The sequence below is a fragment of the Ammospiza nelsoni genome, chromosome 8 (genome assembly GCF_027579445.1).
Source record: "Ammospiza nelsoni isolate bAmmNel1 chromosome 8, bAmmNel1.pri, whole genome shotgun sequence".
In the NCBI taxonomy this organism is placed as follows: domain Eukaryota; kingdom Metazoa; phylum Chordata; class Aves; order Passeriformes; family Passerellidae; genus Ammospiza; species Ammospiza nelsoni.
The window spans coordinates 38,648,662-38,674,246 of NC_080640.1; the positions used below are offsets into that span (position 1 = coordinate 38,648,662).

Sequence of the window (25,585 nt, forward strand, 5' to 3'; positions counted from 1 at the left end):
CCAGGCTCTGCTTTGCAAAGGGGTCATCCCAGGGCATCACCCAGGTGGGCTGTGGTTTGCCTGTTGTACCAGGGTCACCCAGCCAGGCTCTGGTTTGCCTGTTGTCCCAGAGCATCACCCAGGGGTCTCTGGTTTGCCTGTTGTCCCAGGGCATCACCCAGGGGTCTCTGGTTTGCCTGTTGTCCCAGGGCATCACCCAGGGGTCTCTGGTTTGCCTGTTGTCCCAGAGCATCACCCAGGGGTCTCTGGTTTGCCTGTTGTACCAGGGCATCACCCAGGTGGGCTCTGGTTTGCCTGTTGTCCCAGAGCATCACCCAGCCAGGCTCTGCTTTGCCTGTTGTCCCAGGGCATCACCCAGGTGGGCTCTGGTTTGCCTGTTGTCCCAGGGCATCACCCAGGCAGGCTCTGCTTTGCCTGTTGTACCAGAGCATCACCCAGGGGTCTCTGGCTTGCCTGTTGTCCCAGGGCATCACCCAGGGGTCTCTGGTTTGCCTGTTGTCCCAGGGCATCACCCAGGGGTCTCTGGTTTGCCTGTTGTCCCAGGGCATCACCCAGGTGGGCTCTGGTTTGCCTGTTGTCCCAGGGCATCACCCAGGTGGGCTCTGGTTTGCCTGTTGTACCAGAGCATCACCCAGGGGTCTCTGGTTTGCCTGTTGTCCCAGGGCATCACCCAGCCAGGCTCTGGTTTGCCTGTTGTCCCAGGGCATCACCCAGGGGTCTCTGGTTTGCCTGTTGTCCCAGGGCATCACCCAGGGGTCTCTGGTTTGCCTGTGGTCCCAGGGCATCACCCAGGGGTCTCTGGCTTGCCTGTTGTCCCAGGGCATCACCCAGGTGGGCTCTGGTTTGCCTGTTGTCCCAGGGCATCACCCAGCCAGGCTCTGGTTTGCCTGTTGTCCCAGGGCATCACCCAGGGGTCTCTGGTTTGCCTGTTGTCCCAGGGCATCACCCAGCCAGGCTCTGGTTTGCCTGTTGTCCCAGAGCATCACCCAGGTGGGCTGTGAGATGATGAACCCAAACTGTGGGCACGAGGGTCCAGGTCTGAGCTGGGGAGCTTGTTGGAAAGGAGAGAGGTCTTTTAGGTGAAGAAAAGAAGCAAAAACCCTGAGTGACTGAGTACTGCAAAGTCAGGGAAAACAGCAGTGATCTGAGATAGCTTAAGGTATCACCAAGAGACCTCTTGGGAGGAGAGGAGCGTTTGTTTGTACAAAATACTACTTTGTGCCCATTGATTGGGCTGTGAGGACACCTGCATTAATTCACCTTCACCTCCATTTCCAGTTCAATTCCCATTCCTAACCCTATTTTTGCCAGTCTTTTCTCAAGATACACTTGGAAACCGGGATGGGGAAATAGCGCTTAGATTTCTGTGGCCTTTAAAAAACTGGTTTTGTCCTGTTTTCCCCATCTTGAAAGTTACACTTTTAGTGAAACAGCTGTATAGATTTATGTAGAAATCAGAAAATTATATTCATGGGGAAACCTCTGAAAGGAGAATTATGCTTAGTGTTTCATTTTCAGTTTCTCATTGTTTGTTGAAAAAGCTATTTTCCTGTGTTAAAGAAAACCATAGAACAAAAAAGTTTCCAAGAGTGCTGTTCTGACTAGCTTTTCCAGCTTGGGCAAGGTCTGGGGATTGTTAAGATAATGAACATGGACAATTTTGGTTTCTTAACTGTTTCCCACACCATCTAAACCAGTGAGTTCAGGAGAGAACCCCAGCAGGGGGAATTGGAGCAGCATTGCAGCCAGGGAGTTTCTCCATCCAGGACTGGGTTCAGGGGATGAGACTGATGCTCTCCCCTGCTTTTTGCTGGCTTTGCTTAGAAATCTGGGAGGAAGGAGGGAGGAGGAAATTAGAAATTCAGGAGGAAGGAGAAGTGGGGAAGAACTGCACTTCCCTGGCAGTTTTCCTACTTGAGAGGCTGTAGTTAGTCTGAGCGTAGTGAGTTTGCCCACTCCCCTTGCCTTGGGTTGGTGTTGGCAGTGCAGATTTGGGGGGCATGCAGCACAGATTTTGGTGGGAAGGGCAGCACAAATTTTTGGGGGGAAGGGCAGTGAAAATTTTGGGGGGTGGCACCGCAGGTTTTGCAGGGAAGGACAGTGCAGATTTTGGGGGGGAGCAGTGCAGATTTTAAGGGGGATGCAGTACAGATTTGGGGGGGGATGCAGTACAGATTTAGGGGCATGGGCAGTGCAGATTTTGGGATTTTGGGGGGGAATGCAGCGCAGATTTTGGTGGGGCAGCAGTGCAGATTTTGGGGGGGATGCACCGCAGATTTTGGGGTGTGGGCGGTGCAGATTTAGGGCCTGGGCAGTGCAGTTTCTGGGGGGGTGCCGCTCAGATTTAGGGCCTGGGCAGTGCAGATTCAGGGCCTGGGTAGTGCAGATTCGGGGGTGGATGCAGCACAGATTTAGGGCCTGGGCAGTGCACATTTAGGGCCTGGGCAGTGCACATTTAGGGCCTGGGCAGTGCACATTTAGGGCCTGGGCAGTGTAGATTCAGGGCCTGGGCAATGCAGATTCTGGGGGTGGATGCAGCTCCGATTCAGGGCCTGGGCAGTGCAGATTCAGGGCCTGGGCAGTGCAGATTCCGGGGGGGATGCAGCTCAGATTTAGGGATTGGGCAGGGCAGATTCAGGGCCTGGGCAGCGCAGATTCGGGGGTGGATGCAGCTCCGATTTAGGGCCTGGGCAGCGCAGATTCAGGGCCTGGGCAGTGCTGATCCTGGGGGCGATGCAGCTCCGATTTAGGGCCTGGGCAGTGCTGATCCTGGGGGGACGCAGCTCCGATTTAGGGCCTGGGCAGTGCAGATTCAGGGCCTGGGCAGTGCTGATCCTGGGGGGATGCAGCTCAGATTTAGGGCCTGGCAGTGCTGATCCTGGGGGGATGCAGCTCCGATTTAGGGCCTGGGCAGTGCAGTTTCGGGGGGGCATGCAGCTCAGATTCAGGGCCTGGGCAGTGCAGATTCAGGGCCTGGGCAGTGCTGATTCGGGGGGGCATGCAGCTCCGATTCAGGGCCTGGGCAGTGCAGATTCAGGGCCTGGCAGTGCTGATCCCGGGGGCGATGCACCTCCGATTTAGGGCCGGGCAGTGCCGAGGCCGGCCTCGCAGCCTCCCCTCCCCTCCCCTGGCCGCAGGTACGCCCGGCGCTTGCACAAGACCACGCGGCGCCTGGTGCCCGACTCGGAGGTGCGGTTCCTGCTGTCGGAGAGCGGCAGCGGCAAGGGCGCGGCCATGGTGACGGCCGTGGCGTACCGGCTGGCCGAGCAGCACCGCCTCATCGACGAGACCCTGGCCGAGTTCAAGCTCACCCACGAGCAGCTGCTGCAGGTGAAGAAGAGGATGAGGGCGGAGATGGAGGCGGGGCTGAAGAAGAAGACTCACGACACGGCCAAAGTGAAGATGCTGCCCACCTTTGTGCGCAGCACGCCCGATGGGACAGGTAGAGCGCGCCCTCGCTGCGGTGGGGATGATGGCTTGGTTACGGCCCCAAAGCGGGCTCCAAGTGCGGGGTTTGGCAAAGCTGAGCAGATGTGGTGCAAGCAAAGAGGAGCCTGAGCTGTGCAAAGGAGGAGATCTCAGTGCTGGCCCGTGTGCTGGTTGCTGGCAGCCTGATGCTGTGTCCTTGCCTCAGGGTGCAAGCACAGTCACAGCTTGAGGGGGAAAACCACAGCTGGGATGTCGCAGACATCTTTTATGGAAAACCCTTTCCTTAGGATTTTTCCTCCTGAGAAGCTGAGAGGCCTCAAGAACAAAACGTAAACATTGATTATCTGCTGCTGTGGAATGCAACAGGTGCATCTGTGATTGGATGTTTCTAATTAATGGCCAATCACAGTCAGCTGGCTCATACAGAAAGCTGAGCCACAAATCCTTTGTTATCATTCCTTCCTATTCTATTCTTAGCTAGCCTTCTGATGGAAACCTTTCTTCTATTCTTTTAGTATAGTTTTAATGTAATATATATAATAAAATAATAAATCAGCCTTCTGAACCATGGAGTCAGATCCTCGTCTCTTCCCTCAATCCCAAAACCCCTGTGAGCGCTGTCACACTGTGATCATAAACCCAAACTCAAAGTACCCATTCCTTGGGTGCTTTGCATTTCAGGGTGGCTGGCCAAATTTCAGCTCTCTCTCAGGGAACAGTTGTGTAAGTCCTTTTTCCCTTGTTGATTTAAAGGAAAACAAAATAATCAGAGCAACATCTGAAGTTCTCCTTTGATGAAGATCTTCCCAATTGAGTTTTTAGGAGATTTTCTATCAAAATACTTTGAGAGAAGCATTTCTTCAGATGTTACTTATGGTTCTTCAAATATGCACACATATTCTTTTACAGAGAATGGAGACTTTCTGGCACTTGACCTCGGAGGGACAAACTTTAGAGTTTTGCTGGTGAAAATCCGCAGTGGTAAAAGGAGGACAGTGGAGATGCACAACAAGATCTATGCCATTCCCATAGAGGTGATGCAGGGAACAGGAGAAGAGGTATTTGTGCTTCTCTTTGGCTGCACTGCTGCTTTTAAAATAACTCCTTAAGAGCACATAACATGTGCAACTTCAAATATTATGACTTTTCTCTTCAAAGCTGTTTGATCACATCGTTACCTGCATTTCTGACTTCCTGGATTATATGGGGATTAAAGGAGCACGTCTTCCTCTTGGCTTCACCTTTTCCTTCCCCTGCAAGCAGACCAGTCTGGATGCTGTAAGTTCCTTAGTACCTCTTCAATCTGCTTCTGTGCCTATGCCAGACCTGGTTTCTGTGCCTTCATGCCACCCACGTGACACTTACAGGAAGGTCACACAAGGGGAAGGTTCCTGTGCTGACCCTGACCAGTACAGCTGCTCCTATAAATAGTCCCTTTAAGGGTGGCAATGCAAATGCTGCCCGTGGCTGTGACAGATAAGAGCATTTAAATTTTCCGTGGTGGTCATAGCCCTTTTTTAAGGCATTATGTTTTTTCCAGCTGTGTAAACCTGCTGGTCTGGGCCACTTCCCTGGTTCTGCAGGCAGTAAGCAAAAGTCCATCCCTGCTGCCAGTGCCTACTCCCAGAAGATCTTGTCTCACTGGATGGAGTGGTTGCACCAGAATCCATGGGCTGTGTCACCCTAAGGGTGACAGTGTGGCCTGCAGCACACCCCTGACGAATGGACTTGTGTTCTTTGCACTTTTGTGTTCAATTTCTTCACTGCCACATCCTTACACCAACCTCTGCAGCTGTTAATAGTTTCCTGTGTGCTTAGCTGGGGTTTCCTTCAAGAAAGACACATTTTCTATAACACTTCTTTGGGTTTTTGAGTTTGTTGTTCCTGTCTCCTCTTTTTTTATTTATTTTTTTTTTGTTTGTTTTTTGCATTGCTCTGGAAATTTAGAGCCCAATCACAATTAGTTGTTTTAGATACAAATTTGATATACTGAGGAGATAGTCCTTTTCACAGAAACTCTTCTGTAAAACATAACATTAAAGTGATGCTTTACAGAAGAGTTTGGGTATTTGAGATATTAAGTGTACAGAATAACGTCTGAGTCCTACTTGATAACCTCTTTTCTTGCTTTATAGGGTATCCTTCTCAATTGGACAAAAGGCTTCAAAGCTACAGACTGTGAGGGAGAAGATGTGGTATATTTACTTAGGGAAGGAATTAAAAGAAGAGAGGTGATTTTTCTTTCTCTTTTCTCCTCATTCTGCTCCTCTCCAGACTTGACAGACCTTGTGGGTCAGGCTGGCTCCCTCTCACAGGATCTGTGTGCCTTGTAGACAGGGACTGTGCCTCCTGTCTTGCACAGAAGATTGTTCTTCCCCAGAGGCTTCTGACTTGCCACATTTGCCAGAACTTTCAAGGCTTCTTTCAAACTCTGTGGCAATTTCCACATGCATGGAGAAAGGAGTTTTGGAAATTATGACTGTAGGAATGCACCTTGGTGCACCCTGAAGGACAGTTTTCTCCTCCTCTTCTTGATCTTGAAAAAGCCTCAACCACTTTAGCCAAAACTTTCTAGGAAGGGAAGAAAAACAGCCTGAGAAAGGTGTTAATTTTGCACAGATTTTATCAGCCAGTGAAAGGAAGTCTTAAAAGCTTTGTTACTGGAATTGCTACACAATTGCTGTGATAGTGAATGTTTATACCATGTGCCTGTGTAAAAGATATGTGCTTAAACATACTTAAGCCAGGGATAAATTTCATTCTGAAGACAGGTAGAGCACGTACCTTGGCTGCCTGCTGGTACATTAGGTTCCTGTTTTTGCATGTGTGAAATGAGGCTGGTGATTTCAGTTGTTTTCACTACATCATCCCCTTTGGTGGGAGGGACTCACTGCTATTTTCTCACTGCTGTTTTCTCTCTCCCAAAGGAATTTGACTTGGATGTGGTGGCTGTGGTGAATGACACCGTGGGCACAATGATGACTTGTGCTTATGAAGATCCAAACTGTGAAATTGGGCTCATTGTGGGTACGTGTTAGAGCTGCTTTTTATCAAACAGCACATCCACGCATCTGCCTGTGTTCTCATGGAGGCATCCCTGTGGTTAACTCAAAATAAAGCTAGGATTCCTAGGAGTAAAAGAGAGCAAAATTCAACAGCCAGCTTAGTTCTGTCCACAATCAGTCGAGGTGAGCATCACAGCACAATAAATCCTGCCTGTTTTATCTGATAAAGGCACAGGGGGAGAGGGGAGGAGAGCAAATATGGGCTCAGGGAGCCTCAGCAGCTCCTGTTAGTTTAGCCTGTCAGAGTGTCCCTGCTGGGTGCTCTGGTGCCCCACAGCTTTCCTCAAGCCAGTGCTTGTCAATATAGGACATAAAATAACATGAAACACACTGCTGTTTTCAAGGTGAAAAAGGGAAGTTTATTTTCTGACTCTAACATTTATAGATTTTCAAAAGTGGCAGTGGGTTGGAGGGTGACAGTGCTACCTCTCCAATGACACTGGACAAACCAACAGTCTATCAAATTTTTCCTCTTCTCTAAAAGAATGCAAAACTGTAAGTTATTTACAAAAAGTATGTGAAAAAAATTTGTTACAAGAATGCAAAAATCAGAACGCTTAGAAAATCCTAAAAAATCAGGGTGACAAGTGGTGTCTCAGAATAAAGCTGCGGAGTGCAGCCACAATTCCCAGATGGCATGTGCTGGAGAGCTGTGCCAGCCTGGGCACAGTGACACACAGCTCCCTTCCCAGCAGTGAGGCAGCTGAAGGAATTCCATGGGCTGCTGCCTTTGCAGATGCCACGCTTGGGCAGCCTGAGTCATGGGGCAGTGTGGATTCCCAGAGCTCTCCAGAGGAGTGGGAAGGAAGGGGACAAGGCGCCTGCAAGCTTTAGGAGTGCTCTGAGTTGGGAGGTGGCTTGTAGGAAAATAACCCCCCCCAGTTTCTCCTGCAGACAGCTGGAAAGCCTCCAGGATGCGTCAGCAGGGCGCAGTGTGGGCAGGAGGCCGTGCCTGAGCAGCTCCACGGTGGCTGTTTGCAGGAAGGACAGCGCGTCCTTGGGCTGCTCACAGCCTGCCTGGGGACTGTCCTCTGCAGCCCTGCCGTGCAGCCAGCGTGTCTGTGTGCAGGGCAGGGTGTCAGCGCCCGGGCACCTCTGGGATAGTGGCAATGAGAGAGCTCCCTCTGCCCTGCCTGGCTCACGGCACCCCAGGGAGCCTGGCCGCTGGTGGCAATCTGCACCGGGGTTGGTCTGGTTTGCTCCTGCACACCCAGACATTCCCCCTGCCAAAGCCTGTGCTGGGGCTCGGCTCTCCTGCAGCAGGGGAGTGCTGTGGGAGGATCTATTTTAGCTCAGACTGTATTGATGTAATTCCCTGAAAGCATGGCAAAGGAAAACAGACATGCTGGAGCAACTGGTGTATCATCTGGGATGCAGGATTTAATGAGAGTTTAAGTGACTTCAAGAGAACTTTTGCCCTGGTAGCAGCTAAAGCCTCTCTTCACTAATAAAGCTTTTCTTCCTAAAGACCTCTGTGTACATGGAGCACTTTGCCACACTCCTTAGGATCCTCTATGAAGAAATATCAGACATGGCCTCATCTCAACATGGAAGTAACCTTCCTGCTGGAGAAAATGAGCAATTAAAATCAGAAAACCCCCCAAGCAATCAGCTGGTAAAACCCCTGCTGCCTCAGAACTTGCTGAGGTTTCCAGTTCAGCATATTTCCCCCTGAATTCTCTCGGTGTGTGGGCTTTGTGGAAGGTGTTCCCAATTGCAAAACCCAGCTGAAGTGCTGGGCTCAGAAGCATGTGAGGTTTTGTGTGCTGAAAGGGCTGTCCTGCTCTTCCTCCCTGCAGTGGCCTGGGTGAGCTTCCTCTCTGAGCCACCCTGAGCAATGCACCACAGGAGTCATGTTCTCCTTCAGTTTAGGGCTGCTGAAGAGTCACGATTTGGGTTTTCTTTGTGGTGTTTCAAATGATGATTCAACTACTTCCTTCAGAAAAAAACACATTCAAGATCCCCCAGAAGGTTTGTCAGGGCTGTGGTGCTGGGTTTAGTGTTGTTTTGTTACAACCCAAGATAACCTGAGCATGTGTTTGTTTCAGGAACGGGCAGCAATGCCTGTTACATGGAGGAGATGAGGAACATCGAGATGGTGGATGGTGAGCAGGGCAGGATGTGTGTGAACACGGAGTGGGGAGCCTTCGGGGACAACGGCTGCCTGGACGACATCAGGACAATCTATGACAAAGCAGTGGATGACTTCTCCCTGAACGCTGGCAAGCAGAGGTACTGCAGCACAAATGGGTGCTGGGCCTGTCAGCCAGGCTGCCCTAAGTGCTTTTGAGGCACAACTGGGTTTGTACCAGCTGAGAAAGGAGAGGGTGAGAGTGGAAAATTACTGCAGTCCTGCTATCCTGTGGGGTCTCCCCTTTCTGTGCTTTTCCTGGACAATGGTTTTTTTTTTACTTATTTGCTGCCATAGGACTCCACAGAAATGCTTTTGGTGAGGACTTCAAAAGTCTTGGAATTATGGAGAGACCCTTTTTCTCATCCTGTGCTGTATAGAGGGGGATAAGATGGCTAGTCATTCTTTTACCCTGGGTCTCAGGTTAATCTATTTTAGCTGAGCTCTTTGTAGAGGGCTGTTCCTGTGGCAGTCCTGAACTTACACCAGCTGGCATGGTTAAAGCTTGGAGCTGCTCACTGTAAAGCAGTCAGGAGCTCTCGGGCAGTTGCAGCCAGCTCTTATTTCAGACAATTTTCTGGATGGGATAGGTCATGTCAGAGGGCATGCCTTTCTTGCTTCTGGAGTTTGGTCCCTTTTTGGGGCTCAGCTTTGTTTGGGCAAGTGCTTCCCCGTCCCCTTCAAGAAAAACTTGGCAAGGAGGTGAACCCAGTACCCAGCGCTGCTAAAACTGGGCTGAGACTGTTGCTTGCTAGGACTACAAACTTCCATCATTTCTTTGCAGCAGTGCTTTGATGCCAGGAGCTTTTAAAAAAGATTTTGTGACTAGAGTAAATCTTCCCACAAAAGCCTGAGGAATACAGACAAGCTGGCAAGTCCCACGGGAAGCTCTTTAGAAGCTGAGGCTCAAACAGACCCAGAGGGGCAGACGTGGAGCGAGCCTGGTGCAGCAGCAGAGTTGGCATGGAGTAAGCAGCCAAAGGCAGTACTGGAGACTGCCAGGGGAATAATTTATTCCAGAGATAGTCAGGCACTCAGGAGGGAGGACACTTGCTGGGTACAAGCTTGAGAGAGCTCAGGGTATTAAATGGACTGCGTGGCCTGCTTCCAGCAGGATGGCGTGCTGGACTCTGCTCAGGCCAGGGCACAAACCCTGCTGTGGAGCTTCAGGAGGTGAAATAAAGGATGCATCACTGAATGCCCTTCTCAGGAAATTGGGCTGTTCAGTTCTTGTTGGTAGGGACACAATTTACAGACCCCAAAATGCTCCATTCAAACCAGGAGGGGAGGGAGAGCAAAACACAGCTGAGACCTCCAGACAGAAAAAGTGCAGTGGCTCCATGCAGCAAAATTGCAGGGAAACCACAAGGTACAGTCACTGCAAATGCAGTGTTTTTAGGGGAGTCCTGTGCAAGATAAAGGATGGGAAAAACCATGTCCAGCCTGTTCACAGAACCACTGACCTGCAAGTTGGCAAATTTGTGGTCCAGGGTTGGTTTTGTTCTTCAGTTAATTCAATCACCTGGTTTCCAGTAGGCAACCAGTTGTCCCAAAACTGTCTTGAACCCCTCTCAGCCCCCAACTCTGCACACAGGACCCAAGTTTCCCACTTGCAGCCTTGCCTCAGGATAGAGAGGGGAAATCTCTTCCACCTGCAGACAGGATAAGGAATGTCCCAGGAGCGACGCTTGGCCCTGGTACCTGCAGCCCTCTGTGCACAGGACACCTGGCTGATAATGATGCTGCCCTTGCAAACATGGGCAGGCTCCCTCTGAGCTGGACTGCTGTCTTTCCTTGCAGGTATGAGAAAATGATCAGTGGGATGTACCTGGGGGAAATAGTGCGCAATATTTTGATCGACTTCACCAAGCGGGGTTTCCTGTTCCGAGGCCAGATTTCAGAGACACTGAAGACCAGGCATATCTTTGAAACCAAGTTCCTTTCTCAGATTGAGAGGTAAGAGCACTGTAGGGGAGGTGAAATAGTGTAGTAGTGTTCATCTGGTGACACTGCTGGATGGGAGGGAGAGCTGGGGAGCATTGCTTGCTTCTCTGGAGAGAATTTGGGTTTCAGCCTGTGTATGTGCGGGAGGATTCTTTACAATATCAACTGAATTTCTAGCAATGCTCACTTCCAAAGGGAAGGGCTGTCAAGGGTTCCCTCATGCTATCATTTTATTTCCTTGTTTGAGAATCAAGCCATTTTCCTAAGCCCCTTGTGTGTGTTTAGCTGCAGTTGTGGAATTGAATGAGCACTAGCTGAGTGAGCACTGCTTACTGGGTGTTTTTGTGCTGTTATTGCTCGGACTCTAGATTTTAAAGCAATCTCTGAGGCTTCACAGGGGAAAAAAACCCAAGGTCATTGTTAAAAATATTTTCCTGGAATGCCCCATGGTAAGAAAAGAGAAGGGGAGGCAGTGCAGAGCTGGACTTGGAGCCTGTGTTGCCGCTTGCACTGCAGCACAGTGCAGGGGTGACTGAATTTGCCTTCCCTGGGATCACTTGTGCTGTCAGGAGAGGCTGCTGCCTGGGGTGGGTGCACCATCCGTGCTGTGGGGTTTATAGCATGACTGAGGGAAAGCTGCAACACGGTGTTCTCCTCCCACAGTGACAGGTTAGCCCTGCTGCAGGTGAGAACCATCCTCCAGCAGCTGGGGCTCAACAGCACCTGCGACGACAGCATCATCGTCAAGACGGTCTGCGGGGCGGTGTCGAGGCGAGCAGCCCAGCTCTGTGGGGCTGGAATGGCTGCCATTGTAGATAAAATTAGGGAGAACAGAGGCTTGGAGCGCCTGGAGATAACGGTTGGTGTGGATGGAACTCTCTACAAACTCCACCCACAGTGAGTGTTTGCCTTCTCGGGTTTTCTTTGTGCCTTGCGTGTACGTCCTTCCTCCTGATGCTCCCAACTGGACTCTCTCGCTTGCTGGGATAAGAGCCAGGGGAAAAAATGTCTTAATCAGGGGGCTCAGGGCTTTCTGAAGGGCAGTGAGAGGATCAAGAGTGACTTGTGAGAGATTCTTGGGGTGGTGACAAACTGAAGGGGACACAGCTTGCCGAGTGAGTTGGACGCTGTGTAGCAAGGGAAGGATCTCTTGGCTCTGGACAGGCAATGACAGAGCAGTGCTGAAATGCCTGGTGCCTCTTTGGAGGATGCTTTTGTTCAGTGTCCAGCGGAGAAGAGCTGCTGCAGAGCAATGCAGGTGAGGGCAGGAGCAGAAGAGAACTAGTGTGCATGAAGGAAGATGGGTGGGAAGGAGAGGACTTATGTGGTCTGTTCTTTTCCCGTTGCTGTGGATTAGTGATCCTAGTTAACCTCACACAGACAGGTGGGGCTGGGATGCAAATGCTTTTTCCCTTTAACTCCTACTGCTCCCAGGCTTCAAATCCACCCTGGTTTCCAACATTTTACTTCTTAGCCTGATTAAAGGGGACGCAAGTGCCTGTGGCAGTGCCCTGCACTTGCTGCAGGACTTTCCTCACCCACTGCCCTTGTTTGCTTTCCCAGCTTCTCGAGGATCATGCACCAAACAGTCAAAGAGCTGGCGCCCAACTGCGACGTGACCTTCCTGCTGTCGGAGGACGGCAGCGGGAAAGGGGCAGCGCTCATCACAGCCGTGGGATGCAGGCTCCGTGAGGCTGAGCAGAACTGAACTCCACACCCCTGGCCTCAATTCTGTCTTGTGTTTCTCATAAAGCAGCGACTGGCATAGTCAGAACTGGTAAAAAACTCAGAACTCGCTGCTTTATCGGGGGAAAAAATTATTACAACTAATGACATAAAAAAAAAAAAATAGGATACAAGATAGAATGTGTGCTCTTAATAATATCTCCTGTTTCTGGACCCCAATCTGCATGTTTCTTACTCACCTTGTCAGTACCTCCCCCATCTGTAGGTCATGGAAAAAAAAAACAGTCTATAATTTCTGCAGTTGTCAAAAATCAGTTGTTGTCTGAGACGAAATTGCCCCCAAGTGATGTGCGTTGAGAGCTCCCGTTGCATCGTACCAAACGTGTTCTTTGCAGCATCCCTGTTAAGCACACTGCCAGCACGCTGACCACCAGACCTGGGTGTTGATGCTTTTAAGTGAAGGGGAAGCAACAGTTCCCTCCTGCATTATCTACCTGCTGTTGTTTCGTCTCAAGCGGTTGTGAAAACATTTTGGTGTGTCGGCACCGTGCACGCACGTAACTCTGTAGTGGGACTTGACACCGCGACTTACTCGCTTCCTTGATGCCTCCTGTCATGGTGAAAGTAAACACCCTTGTCCCACAGACCTGGTTCCACCGGTATTCCCCATTGCTTCTGTGAGTAGTGTTGTGTTCCTGGGCGAAATCCGTCACGTTTCGGCGAGAAATCCCTAAAGAGTGGTTGGTGACTGGGGTAATCCAAATCTCCAGACCTGCCAGTTCGATAGATCTGTGCTCCCTACACGGCTGTGCTGTGTTCTTCTGTCAAAGGGTTCTTACAGAAAACAGTTCCTGTCTCTTCTTGTTAGTCTAGGTCGGGGCACTGCAGCTGCCCTTGCACCAAACCTGCAGCTCAGCCGCGTCCCCCGGATGCGCCTGCTTCCGTCTCTCGCCTTAAATGGGTATTTGCTTCCACACAGAGCTTTAATCTGTAATGCTGTCCAGCAGCCACTCAGAACACAGACATCCAGCCAGAGGTAGTGCGCAGAAAGGAAGGGAAGGTTGTGTTTTGATCTTGCCTTGGAGGACCCGGGTGCGTGAACAACCCAAAAAGCCAAAATTGGGTGCAGCTTATTCCAAGGACGAAGGCAACAGCAGATCATTTACACGTGGTGTACCCTGTCCTCTGTCCAGTCAATGCCATTATTATATTTGCATTATTGTATTTCCATCACTTAAATTGAGAAGCAGTTAGGAAGGTACATCTTGAGTAACATTTGTAAGTCACGCCACTTTCTGCAAAGAGGGAGACCACACAGTTAGTCCTTAATTCCCACTCTTCTACCAAAAATGAATCTGAGATGTCCGCATGGTTTTCCCTGCTGCCTTTTACTGCAGAAAGTAGATGGAAATTTGCAGGCTGCTCTTCTCTGCTCTCGTTCCACTCCCTAAGATTTGGATTGCCCCTACCTATCGATAACATTTCAATATGCATTATGGTGCACTGCGAGTGAATGTTGTAAAGTAACCTGTAAGTCACAAACAGTCATTGCAGCTTTAAGTGTGTGTCTACCTGAGAAATTGCATGCCTAACTGGTTTTGCAAAGGTAGAGGGTCTTTTTACTTTGCACACTAGTAGCTCCGGTACTAGTGTTACGTGATACTTGTGAAAATATTAAACTTTTTTGATGTGCGTTAACTGGTGTTTAGTGGTTCTTTCTGGAAGAGGTGCCGTTGGCTGGTGGCTTAGTGCTTTGGGAAGAGCTATTGTGTAGGGAGAGCTGCAACCTAATCCCAGTGGTGCCTGTGTTTTGTGTGTGTGTTTTTATTCCCGGGCATTCGGGGTCAGATTCACACAGGTCCCCGTGCCTCGTGTTTCCTAGCGTAGTTCAGCAGAGGCACAGCGCTGACAGCGCCCAAATCTTAGGGGCCCCTGGGTGCCCCTGCCTTGTGCAGGGGGATGTGTGCTGCAGGAAAGCCGTGGGGTGCTGCACTGAGGGCGGCGTGGTGTCACCAGGCTGTGAGCTCCCTGTGTGTGTAGGGTTAACGCCGGCTCAGCGCCGCTGTCAGGCGCTCTGCAGCCCTGGCTGGCACAGCCTGCGATGGAGCTGTGCTGCATGGAAGCCCCTTTTGCGAACACTAAAGCTGTGCTTCTCCAATAACACGTTTTATGTTGCAGCCTGAATAGTCTCTGACAGCCTTGATGTGCAGCTATGACCCCAAACAGGAGGCAGAAGAAGGTGAGAAAGGTTTTTGGGCGCAGGGGACACGTTGCATTTGGATTGCTTGGAGGTTTGCGGATCTTGTGCCTGCCGCCGGCAGCGCTGTAGGGGTGGTGTGAGCCGTGCCTGGGACCTGGCTCTGCAGCTCTTTGGCACCCGAGGGCCAGGCTCAGAGCAGGATACAGGGTGAGGGAGAAGCGGAACTTAAACTTGGTCTCAGGGTGACTGTGGATTTTGGAGATGCTGGCATAGGTCGTTTTGTTTATTGGATCCAGCTCATAACAAATAGGGAGTGAGTTTGTGTTTCTAACTTTTCCTACCGTGGGCCATAGTTGATGTGCTTGGTAAGACACGGCAGTTCTTTTCCAAAGGGAGACATGGTGGGATTTCCATTTCCAGACTACTTCTTACCCCTAGGAAACTGTTCCAAGTGAATCACAAGCTATAACTGTCTGAAGAAATGTCTCCAATGTTATACAATCAATGACTGAGATGTCTTTCTTAAAGCTTTTAGGCTTGGTGAATAAAATCACAGTCCTCTTAACTGTTAAGCTGTAATTACTGCAATATGAACACAAAAATCTTATATTTCCTGGGGAAAAGACCATTTGCATACCACTGTTGTAATGTCATCTGCTCCTTACTCCTCTGGGGTTCTCTCAGAAGCCTTTTGAATGAGTTTTAAAACAAGCAGACCTTGTTTTGTTTTGTTTTCTTAAGAAAATAGCAGAAGGCAAAATAAAGTGTTTCTGAACTTCTGAACCCCGTTCTGTGCTTTTTGTTCATTCCTTTGCCATAAAAATGAGATTTTTCAAGTGTTTTTCTTTACTGACTGCAGGGACTGCCTTGCTCCTCAGAGCACAAGTGAACATGCAGGGGAGGGAATTATTGCTGACCTGGATGTCTTTACAGCTGTGTGGTATTTAACCCTGTCTGTATTTATTAATGGAGAATTGCATGGATTTACCATGGGGCATGCCTCACGTATCACAGGAATAATGTGGCCTGCTGTGTGACAAGGGCTTTCAGGTTTGGCTTTCACAGAGCAAAGGAGAATATTTCAAATAACTGGATCTTGTCAACATCACAGGAGCTTTTTAATTGATAAGGTATGGATCTGTGATACTATTTACAAACCTGTCAGGAGAGGTGAAGGTGCTAACTTGCACCATTATTAAATGCTGCATTACTTTTACATAATGTTTACATTTCAGCTTCTCCTGGTTTGTGTGCCTGCACATAATGCCTCAGGCTGGGAAGATGACATATTCCAGCTTTTATTTTCATACCTGGGAAGAGCAGTGAGGATAAATATGGGGTAAGTCTGGAGAGGGAAGGTGAAGGGACTGTCTGGGACAAGACAGCGACGGAGCGCTGCTGTTAGGGCTAAAAGGACGTAAAGAAGGTGGATTCTGAGTGGATCCATGAGCCCTGACCAAGCCAGTGGCCATCCCTGGCTACTGACTCTTCTGAGAGCCTCGCTCTCCAAATTAGGCACCACAATTAATGTGAAGGAGAAATCACTTGAGCATGGTTTAATAGGAAACCAACATCATGTTTTGGGACAAGGTTATAGAAATCTAATGACAACATCTTAAGGAACTGTTTCTGCTGGTGAAACTGCCGGCATGAAAATCCCAGAATGCAGAGAATGTTGAGGGCAGGCTGGATTTTTCAGTCTGGATGTGTTGGTGTTTGCCTCTGTTGTAAACAGGCTTTGGTGCACAGTGCCTTGGGGTGCTGAGCCCTGGCACTTGGCTGCCCACACAGCCCTGGGTCCATCCCAGCTGGGCCACATGAGCCCCAGCCTTTCTGCTCCATCAACCCTTTCCTGACTTCAGGTGTCCTGGTGGAACAGAAATCAGGAGATCACAGTGTAGAAGAGAAGAATTTATATTCTCCTGATTGGCACTGCCTCAGATCTGCTTTGCTGAGTTTTTGGCCTCTGTATTGCAGTTGTTGATGTAAGGGAGGGCTAAACTTGTATCTGCAGCTTGGACCTACATAGATAGAAGTGTTATCAACATGCTGCCTTCAATGCTGATGGCATCTAAAGAAGTCCTGTAGGAAATAGCTGCTCCAGAGAAAAAGAGCTTCTGCAGATCTGCTGCCTTGCTTGGTGTATGGGACGGAGCCAGAACCAGGAGCAGGAAATCAGAGTGTTAATTGGGTGAGGGTAAAGGATGTCTTCTCTTTCTCATTCAGCTGACTTTCTGTGTTGAAACTCGTTCTTGACTTCCTGAGGGTTGTCTGGTAGAGAGATGGGGACATGAGTTTAAGTTTGTCTTTCTCAGTTGCTTTTATGCAGGGACACCAGCGGAAGGCCAGCTTGAATCCAGAGCGAAACCTGGCAGAGGGAGAAAAGCAATTAAATGGTGAAATGATCTTTGTAATTGTGCAGGGAGTGAACAAACTCATGGCTTGGTTCTTCCTGCGAATGGCTATGAAATAAATATTTCTACTAAAATCAAAGGAATGAGGTGAAAAGCTAAATGCATGAGAGCATGGAGGGAGGTGCACTGGGAGTTTCTGATCAGATTTCCCTGTATTTTAAGTTAGCATACATGATCAGTGAAATGGCAGGAGTTTGCTGTGAGACACAGATTTCCCTGTATTTTAAGTTAGCATACATGATCAGTGAAATGGCAGGAGTTTGCTGTGAGACACAGATTTCCCTGTATTTTAAGTTAACATACATGATCAGTGAAATGGCTGGGAGTTTGATGTGAGACACAGATTTCCCTGTATTTTAAGTTAACATACATGATCAGTGAAATGGCTGGGAGTTTGATGTGAGACACAGATTTCTCTGTATTTTAAGTTAACATACATGATCAGTGAAATGGCTGGGAGTTTGATGTGAGACACAGATTTCCCTGTATTTTAAGTTAACATACATGATCAGTGAAATGGCTGGGAGTTTGATGTGAGACACAGATTTCTCTGTATTTTAAGTTAACATACATGATCAGTGAAATGGCTGGGAGTTTGATGTGAGACACAGATTTCCCTGTATTTTAAGTTAACATACATGATCAGTGAAATGGCTGGGAGTTTGATGTGAGACACAGATTTCCCTGTATTTTAAGTTAACATACATGATCAGTGAAATGGCTGGGAGTTTGATGTGAGACACAGATTTCCCTGTATTTTAAGTTAACATACATGATCAGTGAAATGGCTGGGAGTTTGATGTGCTCAGTAGATGGTGCTGGCTGTGCTGGTAACTGCATTTGTGAGACACAGAACAGCCAAGGATAATACAAGTGTTTACCCACTGGGAGCTTTTAAAAAAACACGATTAATAATTAATAAATTAAGAGGAAGCTGTCTGCTTTCTGAGAGAGGAGGGGGAGGACATGTTTGTGTGCTCCATGCTAAAAACAGTTTGGGTGAATGGGCTGCAGCACTCTCCTTGTGCCAGCTCACAGGAGCAAGCCTTGCAGCATCACTGTGGAGTTAAACACTGCCTGCTGCAGCCCCAGTGGCACTGCACTGATAATCATTTATTGCCTTTGGAGCTCTCAGCGAGCCTGGAGAGGGCTGGGGGCGTTGTGGATGTGGGATTTAGCACGGAGATCAGCCAGATCAGCTCCCCGCACTGTGCAGCACAGAGCGAGAGGGACATCTCTTGGCACGCTGGGGATGTGCTCCCCCAGTGCTCCCTCGTGTGACACCTCCCCATGGCACCTCCACAGGTGGTGCTCCAGAGATTTTTGCATTTTCAGGCTGGGATTTCAGCTTTCCCTGCTCACCTCTGGTTCAGGCAGCAGTAGATGATGGGGTTGTACATTGTGGAGCTCATGGCAAGGAGGAAGACTGCCAGATACACCTGCTGGATGTACTTCTGCTGGTAGATGTCTTCCTTGAAGCTGCCCAGGATGAAGTAGACGTGATAGGGCAGCCAGCAGACAGCAAAAATGATCACCACTACCACCATGGTCTTCACAAACTAGGGAAAACAAAGCCAGGGGGTTATTCCTTGGGGCTCTGGGTGATGGGGCCTGCTGGGGCAGTGGGAGCCTGGAATGTAGGCCCAAAGTGCAGAGCATGGAATGTAGGCCTGGAATGCTGTGGGAAGGAAACCTGGACTGCTGTGGCAAAGAAACCTGGACTGCTGTGGCAAAGAAACCTGGAATGCTGTGGGAAGGAAACCTGGACTGCTGTGGGAAGGGAAAGAAGCAAGCCCTGGTGATGCAAACTGGGAGCAGGGAGGGAGGGAGGGAGTGCCCTGGTGATGGGAACAGGGCAGGGAGTTAAAGCAAACCCTTCCCAGGGCACAGGAACTGCTTGTGGCTGCACCAGCAGGTGTGCAGGGAAAGGAGATCTCTGCTCTTACACTGAGACTGCTTCATCCTGCCCAGAGTTTCACCCTGGTTTATCCTGTGTGGATTCTCTTCACTCTCTGCTGGCAGCCAGCCTGCTGCTGTCAGCCTTTCTTCCTTGCAGGCTGCCTGGTGCATGCCATCACCATTTTTTTCATTTTGGGCATTTTGGGTGCCTTTACCCTGGACCCAAAATATTGTGTCAACATTTCAAGTCCAATCCCACAAGACTCTGTATGGAACACAAGTTTGGAACTGCAGCCAGCAAGGGTTGGTGTGCTGGGAGTAATGATACTTGAGTTTCACTTCTGACCTTTTTTTTGGCGTTGACTTGGTGCTCGTAGTGGACTCTGTTCAGGTGGCTGCCTGGAGCTGTGCTGCTCCACAGAGTGACTCCTATAATGCTGTACGCCACAAACATCACCATCAGAGGCAGTAAATAGATCAGCACAATCACAGCAATGTGGTACCTGAAAGAGAAGAACAAGCAGTTTTCACAGTCTGTTTTCTGGCTCCTGCAGAGTTCTTTCAGAAACTGTGTTTTGGATATGTGTGCTGGCTCCCATTAGTGAAACCACAAAGAGGAAACTTTGCCTGTAATTATTGTTACAGGGATTTCTGTAAGCAGCACAATCTCGTCTCTCTGGTGGTGCGATGAGGGGTCCTTGGGCTGGATTCCCTGCTCCTTTAAGGCAGAGTAACATCACTGATCTTTTGGCAGAGGGTTGCACTCCAGAGCCCCCTGCACTGAGCTTTGCTATCCCCCTGCAGCCAGGACAGAGAGAGGGAGAGAGATGGTGGTAAAAGCACAACCCTTAAATCACAGCTAAGGGGAAGGAATAGCCCAGAAACTACAGAGTAACTCCATGAATGCAGCAGGGGGAAAAAGCCAGATCTGGGACTGTGAAAGGCATCTGGCTGCTAACAGGGTGCACAAAATGCAGATAGTGAGGGAGGGGTGTTGCCTGTGTTTGTGTAGCTGGCTGTTTGTATTTGTGTGAGCACACGCAGTTAATGTACCACCGCCATAATTCCTTTATCAAAGGAATTATATGTATATATTATATATACCACCAGCAGGGCACTCAGGCTCTGCTCCAGCTGAAAGCACTGACATCCCCTCAGCTGCATTTTAACCTCAGCCCTTTCCAGCTCTCTGTGCCACCCCACAGACTCCTGCGGGCTCCCTCCCCTGGGGGCTGATCAGTTTGAGCAAGCACCATTTATGGGAAGGGAACAACCTGCCCAGTCCCTCAGAGCAGCTGCCAAATGAACATAAACACAGGGAAAAGCAGGATTGGGCAGCAGGGCTCTGGCATACGCTGCTGGGGGGTGCAAATGGTCTTTGTCAGTCTGAGCAGGCTCAAGTTAACCTGTCACTAGGAAATAAAAAAAAAACCTCTGTGGTTAAGGTTCTTTGCTCTGGTTAATCTTCTATATCCTTTATATCCAGCATTTTTCAGGCACTGGCAGTCAGTAGTGCATTTGTTTGTGGTTTAAAAAAATTATTATTATTATTAGTTTTACTTCTTTCTGTCATAATCATGCACATCTTTCCTGCAGAAGAGGAATTTCCTATGTTCTGAAGTCTAGAAATCTTGAGAGGTGGGTTCATTCAACTGCAAAGGATTCAGAGGACACACAGTCAGCACAGGAACCCAGCTCTCAATTTTTTTTCACATTAGTGTGAAAATCAGTTAATTTGGTAAAACCTGAGTTGAGGAGGCACCCAGAGAGGAAGAGTGAGCAGGGAAAATGTCCCAGGTGCATGGACCCTTCACAGTGGGGTTTGGTTTGGAAAACTGTTTGCACTTTGGCAATCGATTTGTTCCTTTTCCTCAGTTCTTCCATTGCTAGTTTGTATAAATAAGTTTTGTTTGATAAATTTCTCCAAGGTTCATGGTGTGCTCTGAGTGATGAGTAATCCCAGCAGGCCCCCTGAATGCAGGGTACGCCTGTTTCATCTGTTTGAACAATCTTGCTTTCAGGCAGGAGGAAATAATCTCAGGAACCCTCAGGAGTGCAGATGTGTGCCCAGATAAATATACCTATAAAACCTTGGGATGTTTGAAAGATACTGCTCTCAGGTTTTACTTTCCTTTTACCCCACAAAGAGCAGAATAATTTTTAACTAATTACGTGGCTTCTCAGCATTAAAGATACCCAGTTTCCTCCTGCCTGACAGAGGAAGAAAATCCAGAACCTCTGAAACCAGGATTTACCGATTGTTCAGAGACTTTTTGCACTGGATTCTCTTAAATTCCCCAAGCCCTGTATTGTCACAGACATCTTTAATGAAAAATCCTTTCCTTAGGATTTTTTCCTCCTGAGAATCTGAGAGGCCTCAGGAACAAAATGTAAGCAATGGTTATCTGCTGCTGTGGAATGCAACAGGTGCATCTGGGATTGGGCTCATGTGGTTGTTTCTGATTAATGGCCAATCACAGTCAGCTGGCTCGGACTGTCTTAGTCACTCAAAAGCTTTTGTTATCGTTCTTTTTCTATTCTTAGCTTAGCCAGCCTTCTGATGAAACCTTTTCTTCTATTCTTTTAGTATAGTTTTAATGTAATATATATAATAAAATAGTAAATCAGCCTTCTGAAACATGGAGTCAGATCCTCTTCCCTCATCCTCAGACCCCTGTGAACACAATCACACTGTATGTAGGATTTCTGGACATTATAACCAGTTCTCAAAGCAGGGGAGGGTGGCAGGTTCAGGATTGCCCATAGCCACCATCACCTGGCAGCTTTTTGCACACTGAATTTAGATGGGCTGCCCCAGCCCCACATTCTGCTGCTCTCTCCCTGCACTCCCCACAGCAGCAGCTTGGAGCTGAAATGATTTTCCTGGCTAACTCTAGGCTGAATTGGGAGTCTGATGGTGCCTCTTACGCCAGCTGGTGCTTGGATCCCACATCATCAGGCCAGACCACGATGCACTTCACGGTGCCATTGTCCATGGTGATCTCAGCATAGAAGCACTGGGGGAAGGCCAGCCCGAATGCCACCAGCCAGATGATGCCAATGATGACCCTGGTGCTCCCAGCAGACAGCCTGGGCTTGAAGGGGTGGATGATGGCCACGTACCTGCAACACACAGGTGCAGAGCTTTTGTTATGTATGGTGAGATTGGCAATCTGCACAACAAACCCAGCAGCAAGTGTAAAAACGCACCAGGAGTCAGTGGGCTTTGTTAATACAGACATTTTGACAGGTTCCAGGCTGTAAATAATAAGGAGCTAAATCCCTTCTGGAGAGAATGATTGCAAGTCTTAGGGCAGGATTTATGGAACCCAGGTGGATGGATGCTGCTGGTGTGAGGAGGAAGCTGCCCTTTATGTCTTCTGCAGACAGGCTTTGCAAGCATCCCCCTTATGGAATTTTTCATTCTATCCCAGAATGGTTTGGGGTTGGAAGGCACCTTAAAGATTATAAAAATCCCCAACCATGGGCAGGACACCTTCCACTGTCCTAGGTCGCTCCACACCCTGTCCAACCTGGCCTTGAATACTTCCATGGATGAGTAGCCCCAGCTCCTCTGGACACCCTGTTCCAGGCCTCACCTCCCTCACAGGGGAAGGATTTCTTCCCAATATCCCATCTGACCCTTCACTCCATCAGTGTGAAGCCATTCCCCCCTTCCTGTCACTCCAGGCCCCTGTAAAAAGCATTCTCGCTCTTTTATCTAAATTATTTTTGCAAGTGCCTTACCAAAAAAAGCCCAGCCAAAGATGCTTTTCCCTCCTAACTATGTCCATCTCTGATGCTTCATATTAGCACAAGAGCAGACTGGGCTCTTGATTATCCTTTACCCTGATTTTTTCCCCACTGATTTTGGGCTGTGGGAAATCCTCTGTGGCTGCCTGAGCACTTGTGCTTGCAGAGGAGGGAAGGGCTGCCCCTTTCACCCACACCTGCTCAGAGCCCTCAGGCACATCTGACTATTGGATTACTCAGCAGCTCTCTGGTTTTAAGTTTCCCGTGTGGAAATGCACGGTGTTGTAAGGAGTACACAATCAATTATGCATTTCTTGTCGCGCTGTCCCCATTCTTTGTCGTGGCTGCAACAAAGGCAAAGCAGAGAGGAAAATGCCCATTGCCTCCTGGTTTCCATAGGGAAAATCTGACAAGCTGTGCTGTTTCTTGGCCAGGCTGTTGGTAGGGAGCTCTGCCCAGTGAGCAGTCCAGGGCTTTATTTAGCTATAAAATTCTCGTGTCACCTCGCTTTTCTTCAGCTTGCCATAGGCAGTGTCACACAGTGCTGCAGCCTGCTCAGGGAGGAATCCACCGGTGGGTGTTCTCCAGAGCAGGCAAAACAAGCTGGATTTTGGAGCCTCTGGTGCACTTTCCAAGCAGGCCATAGGAGACTGTGCTGAGCAGAGTGTGAAAGTGGAGCTGATCGATAGAGCACTGAGTGGGAGCAGCTGCTCTGGGAACGGGGAAATGGAGTGATGGAGCGATCCCAAACCCAGCAGTGAGAAATATCACCAGGGCCTTTTCCGTGCCGGGCAAATGACTTAGAGCCATCGCTCCTCAGCCTCCTTCCTTAAAATAAACCACTTCAGAAGGTGTTGTTTTTATAGAAGTTAAACACTGAGGCTGGAGTGGACACAAGTTCTCTTAACAATAAATGGAAGCGTCGAGTTTCCAGGATCTATTTTAAGGACAACCAAAGAATAGCTAAATATGGTTTGCAGAGAGGTGCCAAGTCCTCTTTCTGATCTGTGCCATGTGACCAAAGAGATTTTGGCTATATAGGTGCTTTCACCACAAACCCCTAAGGAGCAAGAGTAAGAAGATGTGACAACAGGCTGAAACAGCTTTTTAAAAATATTCTTTGTCAGAAAACATGTATAAAATAGCAACAACCCTTGATTTACAGCCAGGAGCAGCAAAAGAGTAATTAAAACTGAGCTGCTATTTGTTCTAAATAGGGATTTGCAGTCAGACACAGTCAGACTCCAGAAATTAAAGCTTAAGTAAAAGTGACTCGGCAGTTGGAAGCGAATTTTATGAAAATAGCCAATTGCCCCAGAAGTCAAACAGAATCACTGTAATTGCTTCTCTCCCTCTCAGAATAAGTCATTCTAATGAACCAGGGGAGCAGACTCTGCCATTTCTAATCTAATTCCCATTATTTCTGCTGGTTTGCTGGACTCACAGCAGGATTAGGGCTGCTGATAGTTTCAGCAGCCTGCAGCATATTCTCCTTTTTCCAGATATATCAGTCTCATGGTTTAAAACAACCCAACAAAGCCACAGAAGAGTTTTCAGGATGATTGGGAAGCAATTTATGATCAACAATGTGGGAACAACAAAAACACCAGCCAGATCCACTCGTTACAGATTCAGGTGTGATTCAGACCCGGGATAAAAACCAGAGGATCATGCCACAATTAGCATCAAACCCCACAGCCTGGCACTCCTTCCACTTTGCTGATAAGGCACCCGACAGAGTGGGGGCCAAACTGCTGCAATGATATTTTTCCATCACTTACAGGGGATCTTTTGGGACCTCACCTTCTCCACTCGCCTCTTACCTCTCTGCAGCCACGGCTGTCATGGAGTAAATGCTCACAAACACTGCAGTGATGGGGAACCAGTTCTGAAACCTGCAGAACTCCTCACCAAAGTACCAGACGTTGTGGCTGGCGTAGATAAAGTTGAAGATGGTGTTGAAGGCGGACATCAGCAGGTCCGAGAGGGCCAAGTTGACGATGAAGTAATTGGTGGCCGTCCTCATCCTCCTGTGAGCCAGGATAATCCAGATGATGGTGGCGTTGCCCAGGATGGATGTGACGACGATGAAGGAGTAGGTGATGGCCCACAGAGCAATCCTCCAGCCTGGCTGGCTGAACTGGGTTGCTGCTGTCCAGTTGCTGCCATTCTCCGGGGAGCCGGCCTGCGAAACGTTGCTGGCGTTAAAAACGGCAAACACGCCCATGGCTTTCACTTCTTGTGAGTGGGAAAGAAAATCTCCTGGCACCTGCTCATTTCCTTGCCGTGGATGCTGGTGTGTGAATTTCCGTGCATTTAGGCAAGTGCTGTTAAAAGGCCACGGGGATGAGCTGTCTCGTGTCCTCTCCTCCTGTGTTCCGAGTGATGCAGTGCAGTTCCAGGAGGAGATGAGCCATGCCAAGGGCCTCCTCCTTCTTCCCTGGCATTTTAACCTGTGCTTGAAGAACAAAAAGCTGAAGAAAACTCACTTCTTCAAGTTTCTTTTTTCCTCTAAAAAAGGAAGAAATAAAAAGGGAAAGGAAGATGTTTTCCAGGCCAGCGGCAAGCGATGTCTTCCTTTAGATTGCTTTTAGGGACAAGAGAACATAAATGGAATCCAAAACCCACTTCAATCCAAGTAGAAACTCTGTGTCAGGGCAGCAGTTTTAGGTGTCTGAATCCCCTGCAGTGGGACTGAGGAGCTTTGCTGTTCTTTCCCTGCGCAACTATTCAGCACGAGGCAGGAGTTGCACTGGGACAAAATCTCAACAGGTTTTAAGGGGACTTTGAAAGGAGGTGGAGTCTCTTGCAGGGGAGAGCTAAGCAACCAATTTGACATCAAATTAAGTGTGGCAAAGTGGTATGTGAAGCTTCCCCCCTTGCTGCACTCAGTTTTGAGCAATGGCCACGCTGCTCTGTCAGGATTTTACAGGTTTACATGCGGGGATAGTTAATGCTCCAGTTTCACCAGTCCTGAAATCCTCAAGTTTCCAGGACCCTGCCTGAATTCCCGTGAGCTCTCACAGCAAGAGAGACACTGCATTTGATACAATTCAGCAAGATC

General features: G+C 48.8%; 2 protein-coding genes across 2 annotated transcripts in view; one reads left to right on the forward strand and one right to left on the reverse strand.

The window, feature by feature from the left end:
• HK1 (hexokinase 1) overlaps positions 1-15,238 on the forward strand; it is a 39,708-nt gene extending 24,470 nt beyond the window's left edge. The window contains exons 10-18 of the mRNA XM_059477546.1: positions 3,138-3,442; positions 4,339-4,487; positions 4,588-4,707; positions 5,565-5,660; positions 6,357-6,456; positions 8,543-8,726; positions 10,426-10,581; positions 11,233-11,466; positions 12,133-15,238. Coding sequence (XP_059333529.1) covers positions 3,138-3,442; positions 4,339-4,487; positions 4,588-4,707; positions 5,565-5,660; positions 6,357-6,456; positions 8,543-8,726; positions 10,426-10,581; positions 11,233-11,466; positions 12,133-12,277 — 1,489 coding nt within the window. The 3' untranslated portion in view covers positions 12,278-15,238. The remainder of the gene's footprint in view (positions 1-3,137; positions 3,443-4,338; positions 4,488-4,587; positions 4,708-5,564; positions 5,661-6,356; positions 6,457-8,542; positions 8,727-10,425; positions 10,582-11,232; positions 11,467-12,132) is intronic.
• A 1,392-nt stretch (positions 15,239-16,630) lies between these two features.
• On the reverse strand, positions 16,631-24,748 carry TACR2 (tachykinin receptor 2). The gene is made up of 5 exons (XM_059477244.1): positions 24,345-24,748; positions 21,697-21,891; positions 19,115-19,271; positions 18,232-18,428; positions 16,631-16,823 (listed from the first exon to the last, which is right to left on the reverse strand). Exons 1-5 carry the CDS (start codon positions 24,746-24,748, stop codon positions 16,631-16,633), a joined length of 1,146 nt encoding a protein of 381 aa, XP_059333227.1.
• Between the last annotated feature and the right edge of the window lie 837 nt (positions 24,749-25,585).

Bases quoted from the DNA above. Each gene is read 5' to 3' on its own strand.
- TACR2 (XM_059477244.1), bottom strand. From the start codon at position 24,748: ATGGGCGTGTTTGCCGTTTTTAACGCCAGCAACGTTTCGCAGGCCGGC. The intron at 21,892-24,344 runs GTAAGAGGCGAG...TGTGTGTTGCAG, and splicing joins ACAGCCGTGGCTGCAGAGAG to GTACGTGGCCATCATCCACC. The intron at 18,429-19,114 runs GTCAGAAGTGAA...TGTTTTCCCTAG, and splicing joins AAGTCAACGCCAAAAAAAAG to TTTGTGAAGACCATGGTGGT.